The 15707-nt window shown below is 40.4% G+C and overlaps 2 protein-coding genes across 3 annotated transcripts; both read left to right on the plus strand.

Moving 5' to 3' along the window:
- Positions 1-55: 55 nt before the first annotated feature.
- xrcc3 (X-ray repair complementing defective repair in Chinese hamster cells 3) lies at positions 56-10608 on the plus strand. 2 transcript variants are annotated; one of them, XM_061929885.1, is made up of 7 exons: positions 57-231; positions 1005-1142; positions 1576-1788; positions 1868-2022; positions 8791-9003; positions 9084-9121; positions 9256-10608. In XM_061929885.1, the coding sequence occupies exons 1-7, from the start codon at positions 174-176 to the stop codon at positions 9488-9490; spliced, it is 1050 nt and encodes a 349-aa protein (XP_061785869.1). In that variant the 5' UTR covers positions 57-173; the 3' UTR covers positions 9491-10608. The 2 variants fall into 2 exon arrangements, with proteins under 2 accessions (XP_061785870.1, XP_061785869.1); XM_061929886.1 differs by lacking the exon at positions 1005-1142 and having other exon boundaries at positions 56-231.
- Positions 10609-10920: 312 nt separating this feature from the next.
- LOC133576563 (protein Z-dependent protease inhibitor) lies at positions 10921-15706 on the plus strand. Its single transcript, XM_061929884.1, has 6 exons — positions 10921-11100; positions 13055-13345; positions 13432-13722; positions 13798-14071; positions 14148-14295; positions 14367-15706. The coding sequence occupies exons 1-6, from the start codon at positions 11082-11084 to the stop codon at positions 14553-14555; spliced, it is 1212 nt and encodes a 403-aa protein (XP_061785868.1). The 5' UTR covers positions 10921-11081; the 3' UTR covers positions 14556-15706.
- Position 15707: the final 1 nt, after the last annotated feature.

Here is a 15707-nt window from a genome sequence, read left to right on the forward strand (position 1 = left end):
AATTAATGTTGGTATTGTTACGTAGTTACCCCATCAGTCCGAATGGAACGCTCCAACAGACGCAGCGCAATGACGTAATATTTGCGCGGGTGAGTAGAAAGTAGGAAACCATGACAAACAAACCTAGATAAACAATGTACAATATACGCGTTTGAGACTTCGAGAACTACACAATGTCCTCATGGCGGCAGCTGGAGCTTCACCCGAGGATCATCGGCGCCCTGAGAAGAGGTGACGAGCTAGTCGCCCTGTTTTCTTCCTAAAAAACTTGCACATTGCAAACGTAAAATACAAACTATCTCTCAAATGTCTTCCAATTAGAGAATGTCACGCCTTACCATGGTTTCAAAAAGAATGTATGCACCACGTTTCTTAATTGAGCACAGAATATTACAAACAAATTACATTCCATGTTTGAGTTGAAGTCCACTATTTAAATAAGGTAGGTATGAATAGCAGTCACTTCATAAGACAGGCATATCTTTAATCATGTAGTCATGGTCGCTTTTGCTGTGTAGAATTCATTGTTCCACAATGAATATAAAACTATATATTACATAACGCAATTTATATATTTTAGTCTAAAATCATCACTGGTCATAGGAAACAAAACCTTGAATGTATCTGTATTCATGTACATAGTGTATATACACCCCCCCCCCCCCCATTTTTTGTATATATTGTATTTCAAATCACCTGACATGTATACTGTGTATATGTACATAATTTATAAAAATTTTAACGTAATTTTTAATATACATGTTACAGGTTGTATATCTTTTATTATTGAATATATCAAATGTGATGATTATTTAATGGACCACAATGGAAACAAGCCTTTTGGCTTTTTGTGACATCCATTCGCCTTTTTAAAGCATTACATGGATTCAATTCTTTAAGATGGCAATAAACTTCTCAATCAATCAATCAATCTGTTATGTTGTCCTGTCTGTATCTGTGTCGCCACTTTGGTTGATATCATGGTTACCCTGCTTCTTCTACAGCTGACGTCAAGTCCGTCAGGGACGTGTTGTGCATGTCAGGTCCAGATCTGCAGAGACTCACCTCCTTGTCGGCCTCTGACGTCCAGCAGCTGCTAACGTCCGCTGCACTGGCCTGCAGGCGCCAGAGCCCGCTACCAGGTTTTTATTTTTTTTGATTGAGACTTTTATTAGTAGATTGCACAGTGAAGTACATATTCCGCACAATTGACCACTAAATGGTAACACCCGAATACGTTTTTCAACTTGTCGGGGTCCACTTAAATTGATTCATGATACAGATATATACTATCAGATATATACTATCATCATAATACAGTCATCACACAAGATAATCATCAGAGTATATACATTGAATTATTTACATTATTTACAATCCGGGATGTGGAGGGGGTGGGGAGGGTTAGGTTTGATTGTTATCATCACTTCAGTCATCAACAATTGAGAACAAAGAAATGGACATTGAAACAGTGTAGGTCTGACTTGGTAGGATATGTACAGCAAGTAGGTGTCAGCCAATCAGCTGAACTAACCTGACTTCCCAGGGTACGCTGACCCATGTTTGTGTGTGCAGTTCTTGTGTTGCATCGACGCGAGTGTCACACGTTGGAGTCTGATCTCAGACTCAGCACAGGCTGCCCTCTGTTGGACCGGCTGCTGAGAGGAGGTCTTCCTGTCGGCGGCGTCACTGAACTGTCAGGAGAGAGCGGCGTCGGGAAGACCCAGCTGGCTCTGCAACTCTGTCTCTCTGTACAGTATTCCACCCAACATGGGGGGTTGAATTCAGGCGAGTCAATACAGGTCAAATGATGAACTCAATCTCCATAGTTGAGAACTACATATACAATATGTGTATGCACGTATAGGAGCTGTGTTTGTGTGTGCGGAGGACGCGTTTCCCAGCAGACGTCTGCAGCAGTTGATCAGAGAACAGTCGTCCTTTCGCCCTGATGTCCCTTCACATGTGACCAACAGCCTTCACTTTAGTGACAACGTTTATGTTGAGCACGCTGCTGATCTGGTAGGTGTTCTGGTCAGTATGTCCCCCTGTACTCCTATCGCAGTATGTTCTCTTGGGCTGCTATCACAGTACAGTGGAACCTAAATTTACGAACCCCTATATATATATATATATATATATATATATATATATATATATATATATATATATATATATATATATATATATATATATATATATATATATGCAAACTTTTCGATTTACGAACTTTTAGGTCAAGCCAAATATGCCTCATTGTGCGAACCATATCTCTGTGGATGAACGCTTCATTCAGGCGCCTGCAGGCAAGAAAGCAGGGCGAAACATTGTTGCGTAGCTGAGCCTTGTCATGTTTGTGTAATCATGTTTTGTTTTAAGTCATGTTTTGTTTAGTTTCTGGCTTTTCACTCCCTTGTCTTGTCACCATAGCAACCATTAGTTTTCACCTGTCACGTCACGCACCTGTTTCACGTCTTGAGTCACGCACCTGTTTTCGTTAATCATGTCTGTAGTATTTAAGTTCAGTGTTTTTCAGTTTGTTTTTCTGACGACCTCGCACCCCATACCGCACCCCATATATGCTTCTGCACACTCCCCTATGATCCTGCTTCATGTCCCTTGTCACAGTAAGTTTTGGTTCCATGTTTATAGTCCTTTTGTTTTTTCATAGTTTATTCTCCGCCAGTGTGCGCGCTTTCATTTATTCCTTTTTTGATATATTAAATAAATCATGTACCTCCATTCCCGTCTCGCACGAGCCAACTTTCCGTTGCATCCTGGAAAAGCAAACACCCCGGACCAAGTCTTGACAAGCCTTCCACTTCACTTGCTGTGCAGGAAGAGTCACATCTGAACACTCCAGCATGTGTTCCTTTTTTGTGTTGTTTCGCCTTTTGAGAGGTTTTGTCCATTTTGATAACTTAAAAAGAGTCCCAAAAACTCAACAGACCAGCATGGAGTAAAAAAAAGACTACCGGTATTTGCGAGGAGTACATTCATGGCACTCAGAAGCATGACCACAGCACACAACAACAAGACGGTCTTTTCTGGGAAAAGATGCCGGAACCGAATTATACCACAGACGCTATGTCTCCTCTCGTTGCAGTGCCGCCCCTCACTCTTCCAAAGCACAAACACGCAGAGACAGCTCCCCCTTACCCCTGCTGGGTTCTTTCTCCTTCTTTCTGCTCCTTTCTCGTCAGTTCTCTGCTGTGCTTAATGTGGGTACGTTTTACTTTTTTATAATGTTTATTATTGTAGCAATATGGTTGTTAAAGTTAAGGATTTTGTTTTTTGTTTGCGTGAGGGCACCGTAGTGACTTCAGTTTGTGCGCGTGTTGGTAGAGTATACAGCAGCTTGATGTTGTTGTTTGAACTTTTTAATTACATAGAAAGTTGATCCATCACCTCCGTATTATGTTTGTTTATTATGCAGTACTGTATGTCACTCTATATTGTGTTCAAATTGTACAGACCTTCACTAAAATATGGACTTTTGTCGAGGCTGTAACCCAATATTCATTAGGGCCAGAGCAGCGGAGCAAGCACGGCGAGGGGCCATATTGAAATTGCTGTTTTTTTCTTTTATACGTTTGGAGGCCTTTTTAACATGCACGAAAAGTCCCAAATTTTGCAGGTGTGTCAGGTATTGCAAAACATTTTATATTTTTGAGGTCCCGAAAATTAAATTTCAAAATTGGCTCTAGCGCAGACCTTTTAAAATAAAAAATAAAAATAGCCCTTCCCACCAGTTTCACGTATTGACACGAAAATCGCAGAAGACGTCTATCATGACAAGACACACATAAAAGTCTCAGGAACCCATACCTGAAAACTAACAGCAAGTTGGCCATCTTAGTTTTCGTCTTCCATTTTTCGGCGGAAAAAAAGTTGTACTTTAACGAAGTCCTCCTAGGGACTTTGGCCAAATGAGTCACGATTAAAGTGACAGATACTACACATAAGGCGATGTGTGCGAACAAACTTTTCCTCAGCCACAAGATGTAGGTGTGGCATGGCGCCAAACATTGCTCCGATGATTTGCCACAAAACACAAATCGTTATTAACTCGGCTCCTCAAATTCAGATCCATCCATTTATTTTCTACCGCTTGTCCCTTTTGGGGTAGCGGGGGGTACTGGAGCCTATCTCAGCTGCATTCGGGCGGAAGGCGGGGTACACCCTGGACAAGTCGCCACCTCATCACAACACTCAGATCTTGATCGTATTTTGTAGAAATGATGATGACACCCTGAAGTGCCCAATGGGTCAGTACCTGTTCAAACCTACTCGTAGTGGGGGGAACCTAGCAGCGAAAACTGCACCACGCCATCATCACCGTAACTGTCATTTCTGCACTCTAGGTAATCGGAGACAAATACTCAACTAATGGGTGATGATAAATTACAAAAAATGTTTTACATTTGACAGGATGTGGGTGTGGCATGGCGCCAAACTCTGATCTGATGGTTCGTCACAAAACACGAAACATTAATAACTCAGTTTCACAAGTTCTGATCTTGATCCTGATTGCTACACATTCTGATGACAGTCTGATGTGGCTTTATTTAACTTTAATTCAATTTACTTTTGTTTAATGAAATTTAATTTTATTTTATTTAATAACTCTCCTCCCATATTCAGATCTTGATCTGATTGGTACAAGTGACGATGATGTCAGCCTAAAGTGGCTTATGAGCCAGTACCTATGCATACCTATTGGTAAAAGGCGAAGCCTGTTGGCGAAATCTGCATCTCGCCATTAACCTTTAAACTGTCTTTACTTCCTATTAGATGATCAGGGGCCGTATTTATCAAGCGTCTTAGAGTGCCATTTTACACTTAAGTCCTGAGAATTTGCGAAATTTAGTCCTACTCTCAAACTTAAGAATAAAAGCTATTTATCAACTTTCTTAAGTCTAAGAATCACTCCTACTCTCCACGATATTTAAGAGACCTTCAGAGGTGTCCTAAGTGGTTAGGAGTTGCCAGCGGGGGATGGCACTGAGGCGAGAGAGACGTGTGCGAACGTTCAGGGAGCGGAAGGATGTACTGGCTTTGTTTGATGACGAGCAGCTGATCAAACGGTTTCGTTTAGACAGAGCGGGTATTATTTTTGTCACAGATTTAGTAAGGGGCGTCATCTCATCAGCAACATCACGCAGCAGAGCTTTCACAGCAGAACTAAAGGTCATCACAATGCTTTGATATCTCGCCACTGGGAAAATGAATTGGAAAGAAAAAGAAACATTTATTTTTGATTCATTGCCAATATTGTCTGTTTGTTTTGTATTATTTTGTAGTTTATTGTCAAAATATACACTCCCATTGTCCACTTAAATATTTCTAAGATATTTCTTTATTCTTAGACAAGGGATTCCCTTCCGTGATTGGTCATTTCTATGGACACAGACATGACGTCACCAAAAATTTCGTTTACGGCACATAGTAATGTCGTAATTCAGCTCTGAGTGTGACACTTAAGATTCAGTCCTACACTTCGCTGAAAGTGTGAGTAAGACGCTTGATAACTAACTTTTAAGTGCAGCTTTCAGCGAAGAATTTCTTTACTCATAAGTCAACTCTTAGCAGACTTCTTAGGAGTAATTCTAAGACGCTTGATAAATACGGCCCCAGATCTTCCTCCACACTGACATGAGGCTTTAAGGGTGGTGTCGATCATGTTTAGATGTTAATACCAACACTACCATCGCCCCCTAGTGGTGAAAAATTATAACATTCAAAACTTCCTTTCCTATGCTCCGATCTTCTGGAAATGTTTGATGGTAAATCACGGTAACTGTGGAATGCAACTGCATCAGTGCAGTGGCGCCAATATTGCCACCTTGTGATGGAAAATTATAACAGTCATAACGTTCTTGGACGTACTCCAATCTTCCTGAGATTGTTGATGGTTTGTTGGGGTATTGGGTGGGACTTAACTGCATGACAACTGCAGCGCCATTATTGCCCCCTTGTGGTGAAACACTATATCAGTAATAACTTCCTTCTACATGCTCCCATCTCCCTGAAATTTTTGATGGTGGGTTAATGTTGGGTGGGATGCAACTGCATGACTACTGTGCTGCCATCTTCTAGAAAGGTTTGATAGTGGGTTGGGGTGTTGGGGGGATGCAACTGCATGACTATTGCAGCGTCTTCATTGCACCCTTGTGGTGAAAAACTATGACAGTAATAACTTCTTTACAAATGCTCCAGCTTCCTGTAATTTTTGATGGTGAATCTCAGTAATGGGTGCGATGCGACGTCATTTTTGTAGTGGCCAGGCATGTGAAATGTCCGCAAAAACACGGAAATCTGCATTTTTAAACATTCACTTTCACGTCAAAATATCACTTCCACATGTTTTAAAATTAAATATTGTAGCGTGCAAGGACGGAAGTCTAAGGAGAATCAATCAATCAATCAATCTTTATTTATATAGCCCTAAATCACAAGTGTCTCAAAGGGCTGCACAAGCCACAACGACATCCTCGGTACAAAGCCCACATACGGGCAAGGAAAAACTCACCCCAGTGGGACGTCGATGTGAATGACTATGAGAAACCTTGGAGAGGACCGCATATGTGGGTAACCCCCCCCCTCTAGGGGAGACCGAAAGCAATGGATGTCGAGTGGGTCTGACATAATATTGTGAGAGTCCAGTCCACAGTGGATCCAACATAATAGTAGTAAGAGTCCAGTCCATAGTGGGGCCAGCAGGACACCATCCCGAGCGGAGACGGGTCAGCAGCGCAGAGATGTTCCCAGCCGATGCACAGGCGAGCGGTCCACCCCGGGTCCCGACTCTGGACAGCCAGCACTTCATCCATGGCCACCGGACCTGTGCCCCCCCCCCTCAAGGAAAAGGGGAGCAGAGGAGAAAAGAAAAGAAACGGCAGATCAACTGGTCTAACAGGGGGGCTATTTAAAGGCTAGAGTATACAAATGAGTTTTAAGATGGGACTTAAATGCTTCTACTGAGGTAGCATCTCTAATTGTTACCGGGAGGGCATTCCATAGTACTGGAGCCCGAATAGAAAACGCTCTATAGCCCGCAGACTTTTTTTGGGCTCTGGGAATCACTAATAAGCCGGAGTTCTTTGAACGCAGATTTCTTGCCGGGACATATGGTACAATGCAATCGACAAGATAGGACGGAGCTAGACCGTGTAGTATTTTATACGTAAGTAGTAAAACCTTAAAGTCACATCTTAAGTGCACAGGAAGCCAGTGCAGGTGAGCCAGTATAGGCGTAATATGATCAAACTTTCTTGTTCTTGTCAAAAGTCTAGCAGCCGCATTTTGTACCAACTGTAATTTTTTAATGCTAGACATAGGGAGACCCGAAAATAATACGTTACAGTAGTCGAGACGAGACGTAACGAACGCATGAATAATGATCTCAGCGTCGCTAGTGGATAAAATAGAACGAATTTTAGCGATATTACGGAGATGAAAGAAGGCCGTTTTAGTAACACTCTTAATGTGTGATTCAAGTAGAGTAGTGTAAAAAGATTGAGCTAATTGTTTTAATGACATTCAGACTTTGTTTTCTTATCAGCAATCGAGCAGTATTTATACATCAGTGCAGCATTCAACAACACCGGAAATATGTATCATAAAAATCCGTCCGACCGGTACTACCTAACAATAACAAAAGTTCTGTGTGTATGTAAACCCAATACAATATCAATAAAAATACGATCCAAACTAAATTTGTTGAACGCTCCCCTCAGCTGCAGGTACTTGCTGTTCCTCTTGTCTAAATGCTGCACTGAATTGCGAGACATGGAAATGATCAGGGGCGCCGAAACAAGCTAGCTCGTTAGCATAGTTAGAATCATCTAGTGAGCACGCTTGCTGTCTCCCGTGTTCGCTCCCCAAGCCACAGCGTTGACGGCTTTCTACTTTGCTGCTAATCATATTTAGATTATAACAATCCGAACACTGTTAGTTCAGAACCAGTTTTTTGTTCCGCAGCGTTTGTTAATATTCAGCGAGAAGGTATATTTTTGATGTGACGGATGAAAACAGAGGTCACAACATCGAAAGTCTATTACCTCCTTGGGTAATATACTTTCGATAGGATAGATTTGCCAAATGGGAAATGTTTTCTGAGTTCTTTGCATGCATATTATAGAATTTTACATTACATTTTCAATGATAATAATGTTAGTAAATTATCTGCTAAAAAAATCCAGAAATTCTGTGGTATATTACACGGGACATGTAAGTGTCAAAATGACAGCCAAAAGAGGTTGGTGGATGAGAATAAGTCTAAAGGTCAAATATAGTGTAGAAATGCACCCGATTGCAGGAAATGTAGTTTTGATTTTCTAAATTTGCTTTCGGGGCTTGCGTGGCAGCACATGCTGCCGATAGAAAATTTCCTCTTATTTTTGTCAGTTTCCTCTTTTTTTACTCAAATTGTTCTCACATGCCTGAATGGCGCCAATATTGCCCCCATGTGGTGGAAAATTACAACAGTCATAACGTCCTTACACATGCTCTGATCATCCTGAAATTGTTGGTGGTGGGTCAGGGCATCAGGAAGGATGTGACCGCAAGCGGTGAATCCCGCAGTGCAAGGGGGCGGGGGCCCGTTCAACGCTGTTTGCAGCTTTAATTATTACTTACATTGATTCTTACAGGGAACTCTGCTTCACTATACACACTTTTCAATTAACTAACCATATTCAAGAACCAATTAAGTTCGTAAATCAAGGTTCCACTGTCTGTCTTTTTGTGCACCTGTCACACTCACACATTGTTCATGTTTATCATCAGATGGCTCTTCACTCGTGTCTGACACATCGCGTGCCCCTCTTGCTGGCTCGGGGTCTGGTCCGGTTTGTGGCCGTTGACTCGGTGGCATCTCTATTTAGGTCAGAGTTTGGAGTGGCTGATTGGCTTGAGAGGACAAGGGAGCTACTGACGGTCTCCTCAAAGCTGCATTACCTTAGTCACGAATTTAATACTCCTGTTCTCTGCATCAACCAGGTAACTAACACCCTAAAATGCATGCACTAAAGACACATATCTTCTGCCTCAACCAGGAACACTGTGTTTGTGTGTTCTAGGTGACTGATATCTTCAGTAAGTCAGAAGAACATTTGGGGTAAAGTCACTTTTTCACGTTTGTGCTTGTAGCACACATGCTATCTCGCATATGCCACGTCAACACATTGTAGCTGGTTTAGTGTGAAGTGAAAAAGTTTGACTTGATCAAATTTGGTTGTTTCTGTCTTTCAGTCCTTCTTCCTCAACAGTGGGCCCGGCTTTGGGCTTAGCTTGGGCCAATCAGGTGATGGTTCGTCTGATGATGCAGCGTCTCAATGCAACAGTTGTCAAGGGCAACCAGAACAGCGCCCTGCGCAGGTTGGAGGTAGTGTTTGCACCTCACCTGGCTCGAACAGGTCAAGATGCCGCAGTGTGGAAGGAGGGCGTCCAAGGAGTTGAGACTGGACTAATGTTAAACATGCAATGATCATCCATCCATCCATTTTCAGTGCTGTAGCCTATCTCAGCTGTATTCGGGCGGAAGGTGGGGTACACCCTGGACAAGTCGCCACATGATTGTTCTTAATTGACAATGTTCAAAACAACTAAGCAGTGTGTTCTATTCCTCATACCAAAGTCATGTACCGAAGTGCTTTAAAATGTTTACAGATACACGTTTAAAAAACATAAGGTGAATTTTGTACACTTGCATTACTATTATTATCAAAGTCAGTGATTGACAGGTGACAAAGCTACACATTTTTTGAACATTGCCATTTGTTGTCCGAACTGCGGATATTTTTCTTAAGTAATTGGATGTCGTTCTCTTTCCTCGGGTGTAAGCTATGTAGCTTTCTTTTCAAAGTGAATCTCTGTATTTTTCAGATGCTGTTTTACATAAGAGAGGTTTTAAGCCTAAGAACGTAGAAACCCAACTGACAGAAAAAAACAATCACAAAACAGCAGTCAAAATTTAATAGTTTGGTTGAAAACAGACTTTGTGATTATATCCGCTGAAATCAGAAATACTGTATTAAAATCTGGAATTGTAATGTATGAATGTAGGAAAAAAACATATATAAATCGCACTGGAGCCCGGCCAAACTATGAAAAAAACTGCGACTTATAGTCCGAAAAATACGGTACATTTCATCCAATCCACTTTATAAAGCGCTTTTTAAAACTGTTGTAGTCCCAAGGTTCTGCATAGTAGTTTAAATATAGGTAAAACGCAAATGTAACGGTAATCTTAAAAGAATAGACACTTAAAATAGTAATAATTAAAAAAAAAAAAGATAAGCAGCACGACTGCAATGTTGGCTTAAAAGAATAAACGTTTTTGATTTACCCTCGGTTTGTTTGTATTATTTCATTCATTTTAAGTAATAATTAAAAAAACATTCAACATATCATTTATAATAAATAATGAACAAAACGTAGCAGAAAGTACAACTTTTATCCGCCGTGCACCTATTCATAGTTACATTTGTTGTTCAATTTAGACTAGCTATTCATAACATACTTATTTCATAACATGCACCGATATAACTAAACATGGAAACAATAATTTACCTCAAGTCATATCTTTTCATCATCATGATTTTTATTTTATTTTTTGAATACAGTAGGGGATTTAAATATTTTTATTTCACTGTCAACTTTGTTCCATAAACTAACACATTTGATTGAAATGTTTATTTCCTTTATCCCTGTTCTGAATCTCGATTCAATAAAGAGCTCAGTTCCTTTTAAATTATAATTGAACAAATCAGCTATTGTGTAAACCTTTATTGTGAAGAGCCCTATTTCATGAGGTGCGCTAGTCAATTTAGGTGAGAGAGATTTTAACGTCTTTCCTGCTGGAAAAACCTCAACATCACCGAATGAGACTGGGCCTCTAAAAGCTTTGTTGTTTACATCGGGTAGTTAGAGCTCTTTATTGGGTACTTATATTGTGAAGAACCTACAGGAGGTCAAAACTATTTCCGGTCTGCGCTAGCTTCACAATGATGCGCAGTTTGCAAATGTCCGAGGTGGAAGGCGTCGTTTTTTTCTGATATAAAACATAATCGCAGAAGATGAAGAAGCCTCAAGAAGGTTTGTTGTTTATTTCATTGCTGAGTTCCGGTAGCTACAGGTCGTCTAGCGAAGGATCGTTTCGAGTTGATCGGGATTTTGTGTGTAATAAACACCTCAATGCATTCCATGTAGCCTCGACTCTAGCAGCTCAGTGACGTCACTGTTCGCCCTCAAATTGTGGCAATGCTAAATAATTCAAGAATCTTTACTGTCATACCACGACACATGAGGTGATGTCACACAGCTAAAGCCATGTATGATTATGATTTAATGATATTCCATTATAAAACAAGGCTAAATCCCTATAAGATTGTGTTACTGTTATTGGTTTCCTTAAATAAAAAAAAGCAAGGCTAGAGTCAAATAGTCTGTTATTGTTACTATTTTCCTTCAATAAAAAACACAATTAAAGCAATATATGATTGTGTTATTAATTTCCTTCAATTAAAAAACAAGGTTTAAACCCTATAAGATTGTGTTATTGTCATTAATTTCCTTCAATAAAAAACAAGACTAAAACTATAGAAGGTTATGTGTTATTGTCATTAGTGTGATTAAGTGCCATGTAAGTATATTTTGATTGATTGATATTCAATAAACAAGACTAAATCATAAGATGATGTGCTATAGTTAGTAATGTCCTTTAATTAAAAAAACAAAAACAAGACTAGAACCCAATAATAGTATGAGTTATTGTTACTAATTTCCTTCAATTAAAAAAAACAAGACTAAAGCCATACAAATTTATGAGTTATTGTTATCAAGTTCCTTAAATAAAAAAATACTTAAGCCGTATAAGATTGTATGTTGTGTTATTTCTCATTAGTAAAAAAAAACAAGACTAAAGCCTTATAAGATAATGTGTCATTGTTATTAATTTCCTAAAATAAAAAAATCAAGACTAAAGCAAAATAAGATTATGTGTTACTTTTATTAATTTCCTTCAAGTAAAAACAAGGCTAAAGCTTTATAAGATTGTGTTATTGTTATTAATTTCCTTCAATTAAAAAAACAAGACTAAAGCCAAACAAATTTATGAGTTATTGTTATCAAGTTCCTTAAATAAAAAATACTAAAGCTGTATAAGATTGTATGTTGTGTTATTATTTCTCATTAGTAAAAAAAAAAACAAGACTAAGGCCTTATAAGATAATGTGTCATTGTTATTAATTTCCTAAAATAAAAAAATTAAGACTAAAGCAAAATAAGATTATGTGTTACTTTTATTAATTTCCTTCAAGTAAAAACAAGGCTAAAACTCTATAAGATTGTGTTATTGTTATTAATTTACTTTAATAAAAAAACAAGACCAAAACTATATAAGGTTATGTGTTATTGTTATTAACTTCATTCAATAAAAAACACGACTTAAGACATAAGATTATGTGTTATAGTTATACATTTTCTAAAATAAAAAAACAAGACTAAAGCCATAGAAGATTGTGTTATAGAAATTATTTCATAATAAAAAATGTGTCCACCAGATTGGTGTTTTAGCCATCAAAGCAATCATGTGGACGTCATCAGATTTGATGAACAACCATAAACCAAGCGTGGCTCGGTTGGTAGATCGGCCGTGCCCGCAACTTGAGGGTTCCTGGTTCAATCCCCAGCTTCCGCCATCTTAGTCACGTCCATTGTGTCCTTGAACAAGACACTTCACCCTTGCTCCTGATGAGTCGTGGTTAGGGCCCTGCATGGCAGCTGCCGCCATCAGTGTGTGAATGTGGAAATACTGTCAAAGCAGTTTGAGCACCTTGAAGGTAGAAAAGCGCTATACAAGTATAAGGCATATACCATTCAAAATATCATAGCAGTTTAACTATGTTACATTTGTAATATTTCATGAGTGATCATTGGAACATGAAATGCCACAAGAAAAGGGTCCTTAAATCCCAAAACAATGTACTGATGTTGTGTGCAGTAGTTTAGTGTTTATGGCCAAATAACAATAGTTTCTGCTTACTCCCAGCAATGAGGCCCTCGCTCCTCATGACTTTGGTCGTTGTACTCAGCCTCCTGGTTCCGCTTCGCAGTCAGCCGGCCATTGACGGGCCGGTTCAGGACCTGATCAACAAAAACTCGGACTTCGCTACTCGGTTGTATCGTGCGCTTGCTAGCCGCACAGACAACAACATCCTCCTGTCCACAGTCTCGTTATCACACGGCCTGTCAGCGCTGCTCGGCGCCACGAGTGGGTCGAGCCAGGACCAGCTACAGCAGGTGCTTGGTTTGGCCGGACTGGATCTTCAGAGCTTCCCAGGTGGGTCGAAGTGTTTCTTCCCGTGTTCTTTTTGGACTTTGTGGGCTTCCTGACCCATGTTTAACTTGCCCACCTCCTCCTTTCAGAACTATTTCAATCGATGAAAACTGTTCTGCTTGGGGGCGGGGCCCTTAACCTGAAACAGGGTGTGGCCCTTTTCCCCGACCTGAGCATCCAGGTGTCAACGTCATACCTGGACCTGGTTCAAACCAAGTACGGGGAGACTGTTAAGAGCCTGGCCTATTCTACGCCGCAGGAAGCTGCTGACACGATCAACAACTGGCTCCAGCAGCAGACCGGGGACCAGGTGCAGGATTTGGTGGCTGACCTTGACCCCCAGACGCAGCTGATGCTTGCAACGGCCGCCCTTTACCAAGGTGTCCCCTGTCAGGCTTGGCATGAAACACCCCAGCTGCCAATTGCCTCGTAACACCTGTTACTTTCTCTCCCAGGTCGGTTAAGTCAGGCCTTCAACGCCAGCGTCACTCAGGATGAACGTTTCTTTGTGGACAAGTACCACGTGGTCATGGTTCCAATGATGTTCAGGGCAGACAAATACTTCCTGGCGTACGATCGCTCGCTCAAAGTGGGTGTGTTGAAGCTGCCAATGGTAGACGGAGCAGCCATGTTGGTTGTGCTGCCTGATGAAAATGTGGACATCAATGCAGTAGAAGAGGAAGTGACAGCAGAAAAAATCCAGTCTTGGATCCGGCAGCTGAAGAAGACGTGAGTCCTTCATTCTTCTTCTTTGTTACCTGTCATCCTTCAGGTACTTGGTAGTTCCTTGCTATTGTCCATGCAGGAAGTTGGAGGTGCAGTTGCCACGTTTCCTGTTGGACAATTCCTACTCTCTGCGGGATGTTCTGCAGACTCTGGGGATGGTCCAAGTGTTCCAGGATGACGCAGACCTGAGCAACATGGGTGCCGCTGAAGGCACCAAACTCTCGCAGGTGACCAAATCAAGACCATCACCCTGAAAGACGATGTAGCTCAGTCCTAGCATGTCTTCACTTGTCTGCAGGTGTTTCATAAAGCCGTCCTGTCAGTTAACGAGAGTGGTGGTAATGATACACCTGGAGGCAGATCCCCAGTCTTCTCCACCCCTCCTCCTCGACTCACCATCAACAGACCTTTCATCTTTGTTGTGTACCATCAGACCAGCGGCGGCGTGCTCCTGATGGGTCGCCTGCTTGATCCCACCAAGAAATAAAAGTGCTGACAAGGCAATTTAGAGGCATCGAGTATGCTGCAGTACCGAAAGTGTCCAGCCTGTGTGTGCTGCATGTATCTGGGGATTCTATACAGACGCTACTCTACTTACGAACACTGGCGTTACAAATATTAGGTCACTTTTTCTTCACAATGCTTCCACGCATCCAAATTTTGAGTTGTGTGCCTTTAGCGTATTACAACATTTTGCCGAAAATTAACTGCTGCAAATCCTCACAGCGAAAAAACAACATGCAAATAAAAAAAAGCAAGAGAACAGCAGCAAAGGAATAGTGATATAAAAATAATAACATTAGAAAATGACAAAACTTTACAAACATGGAACGTGCGTAGGTCGGGTCGCGTCTGTAGTGACCACTTTATTAGGAACACATATACTCTATAATCAACACTTGTGCATGAGTTGACCTTTCACCTGTTGTAGTTGTTTCCCATTGTGCTTGTTGAGGGTGATAATATAATGGCTTAATTTCAACGTAAAGGAAATGCTGACAATGTTCATTGAAAGGAAGCAGAACTAGAAATCTTTTCAGCAAAAAAAAATATTACTTTTAAGCAAATGTAGAAATGATGGTGAACTTCCCTCGGCTTGAACATAAACAGAAAACTCATGTTACTGTCATTATTTACACAAATAAACAATTATATCATAAGTGTTATCATGTTCTGACCAAATTAATAAAAAATATTATTCTGACACACAACAGCAGCACAAGTTTGCCTCTTAAATGTCACAGAATAACCAAATTGTACGCTTGATGATAAATACAAATCAAATTGTGCTTCCAACAATCAGCAATCAAACCAATGGGCACATTTAATTTGTGAGGTGTTCATTCGACCAATCAAATTGGAGATGTTTGTTATGGTCCTCCTTCCTTTATTTGTGATTGTGTAAAGGCTGATGTCCCTCATGTCACAGACATCCTGATTGTACGCTGAAAGAGTTGGACTTCCTGTTGATGCAAAAATAATGCAAGACTTTATAACAAGTCAGCTTTCAGAAAATTTCAAACTTTGAAGTGATTGAAAAAAAGCATGTCTTTAACATAAGAACTTCTTAAAGTCACATGTTGGTGTTTAATTATTCCCAATCATGAGAAATAAACTATGACAATGTAATTAATCAAAT

The sequence above is a fragment of the Nerophis lumbriciformis genome, linkage group LG34 (genome assembly GCF_033978685.3).
Source record: "Nerophis lumbriciformis linkage group LG34, RoL_Nlum_v2.1, whole genome shotgun sequence".
NCBI lineage: Eukaryota > Metazoa > Chordata > Actinopteri > Syngnathiformes > Syngnathidae > Nerophis > Nerophis lumbriciformis.

Bases quoted from the DNA above. Each gene is read 5' to 3' on its own strand.
- xrcc3 (XM_061929885.1), top strand. From the start codon at position 174: ATGTCCTCATGGCGGCAGCTGGAGCTTCACCCGAGGATCATCGGCGCC. The intron at 232-1,004 runs GTGACGAGCTAG...CTTCTTCTACAG, and splicing joins CATCGGCGCCCTGAGAAGAG to CTGACGTCAAGTCCGTCAGG. The intron at 1,143-1,575 runs GTTTTTATTTTT...TTGTGTGTGCAG, and splicing joins GCGCCAGAGCCCGCTACCAG to TTCTTGTGTTGCATCGACGC.
- LOC133576563 (XM_061929884.1), top strand. The intron at 13,346-13,431 runs GTGGGTCGAAGT...TCCTCCTTTCAG, and splicing joins GGATCTTCAGAGCTTCCCAG to AACTATTTCAATCGATGAAA. The intron at 14,072-14,147 runs GTGAGTCCTTCA...TTGTCCATGCAG, and splicing joins ATCCGGCAGCTGAAGAAGAC to GAAGTTGGAGGTGCAGTTGC.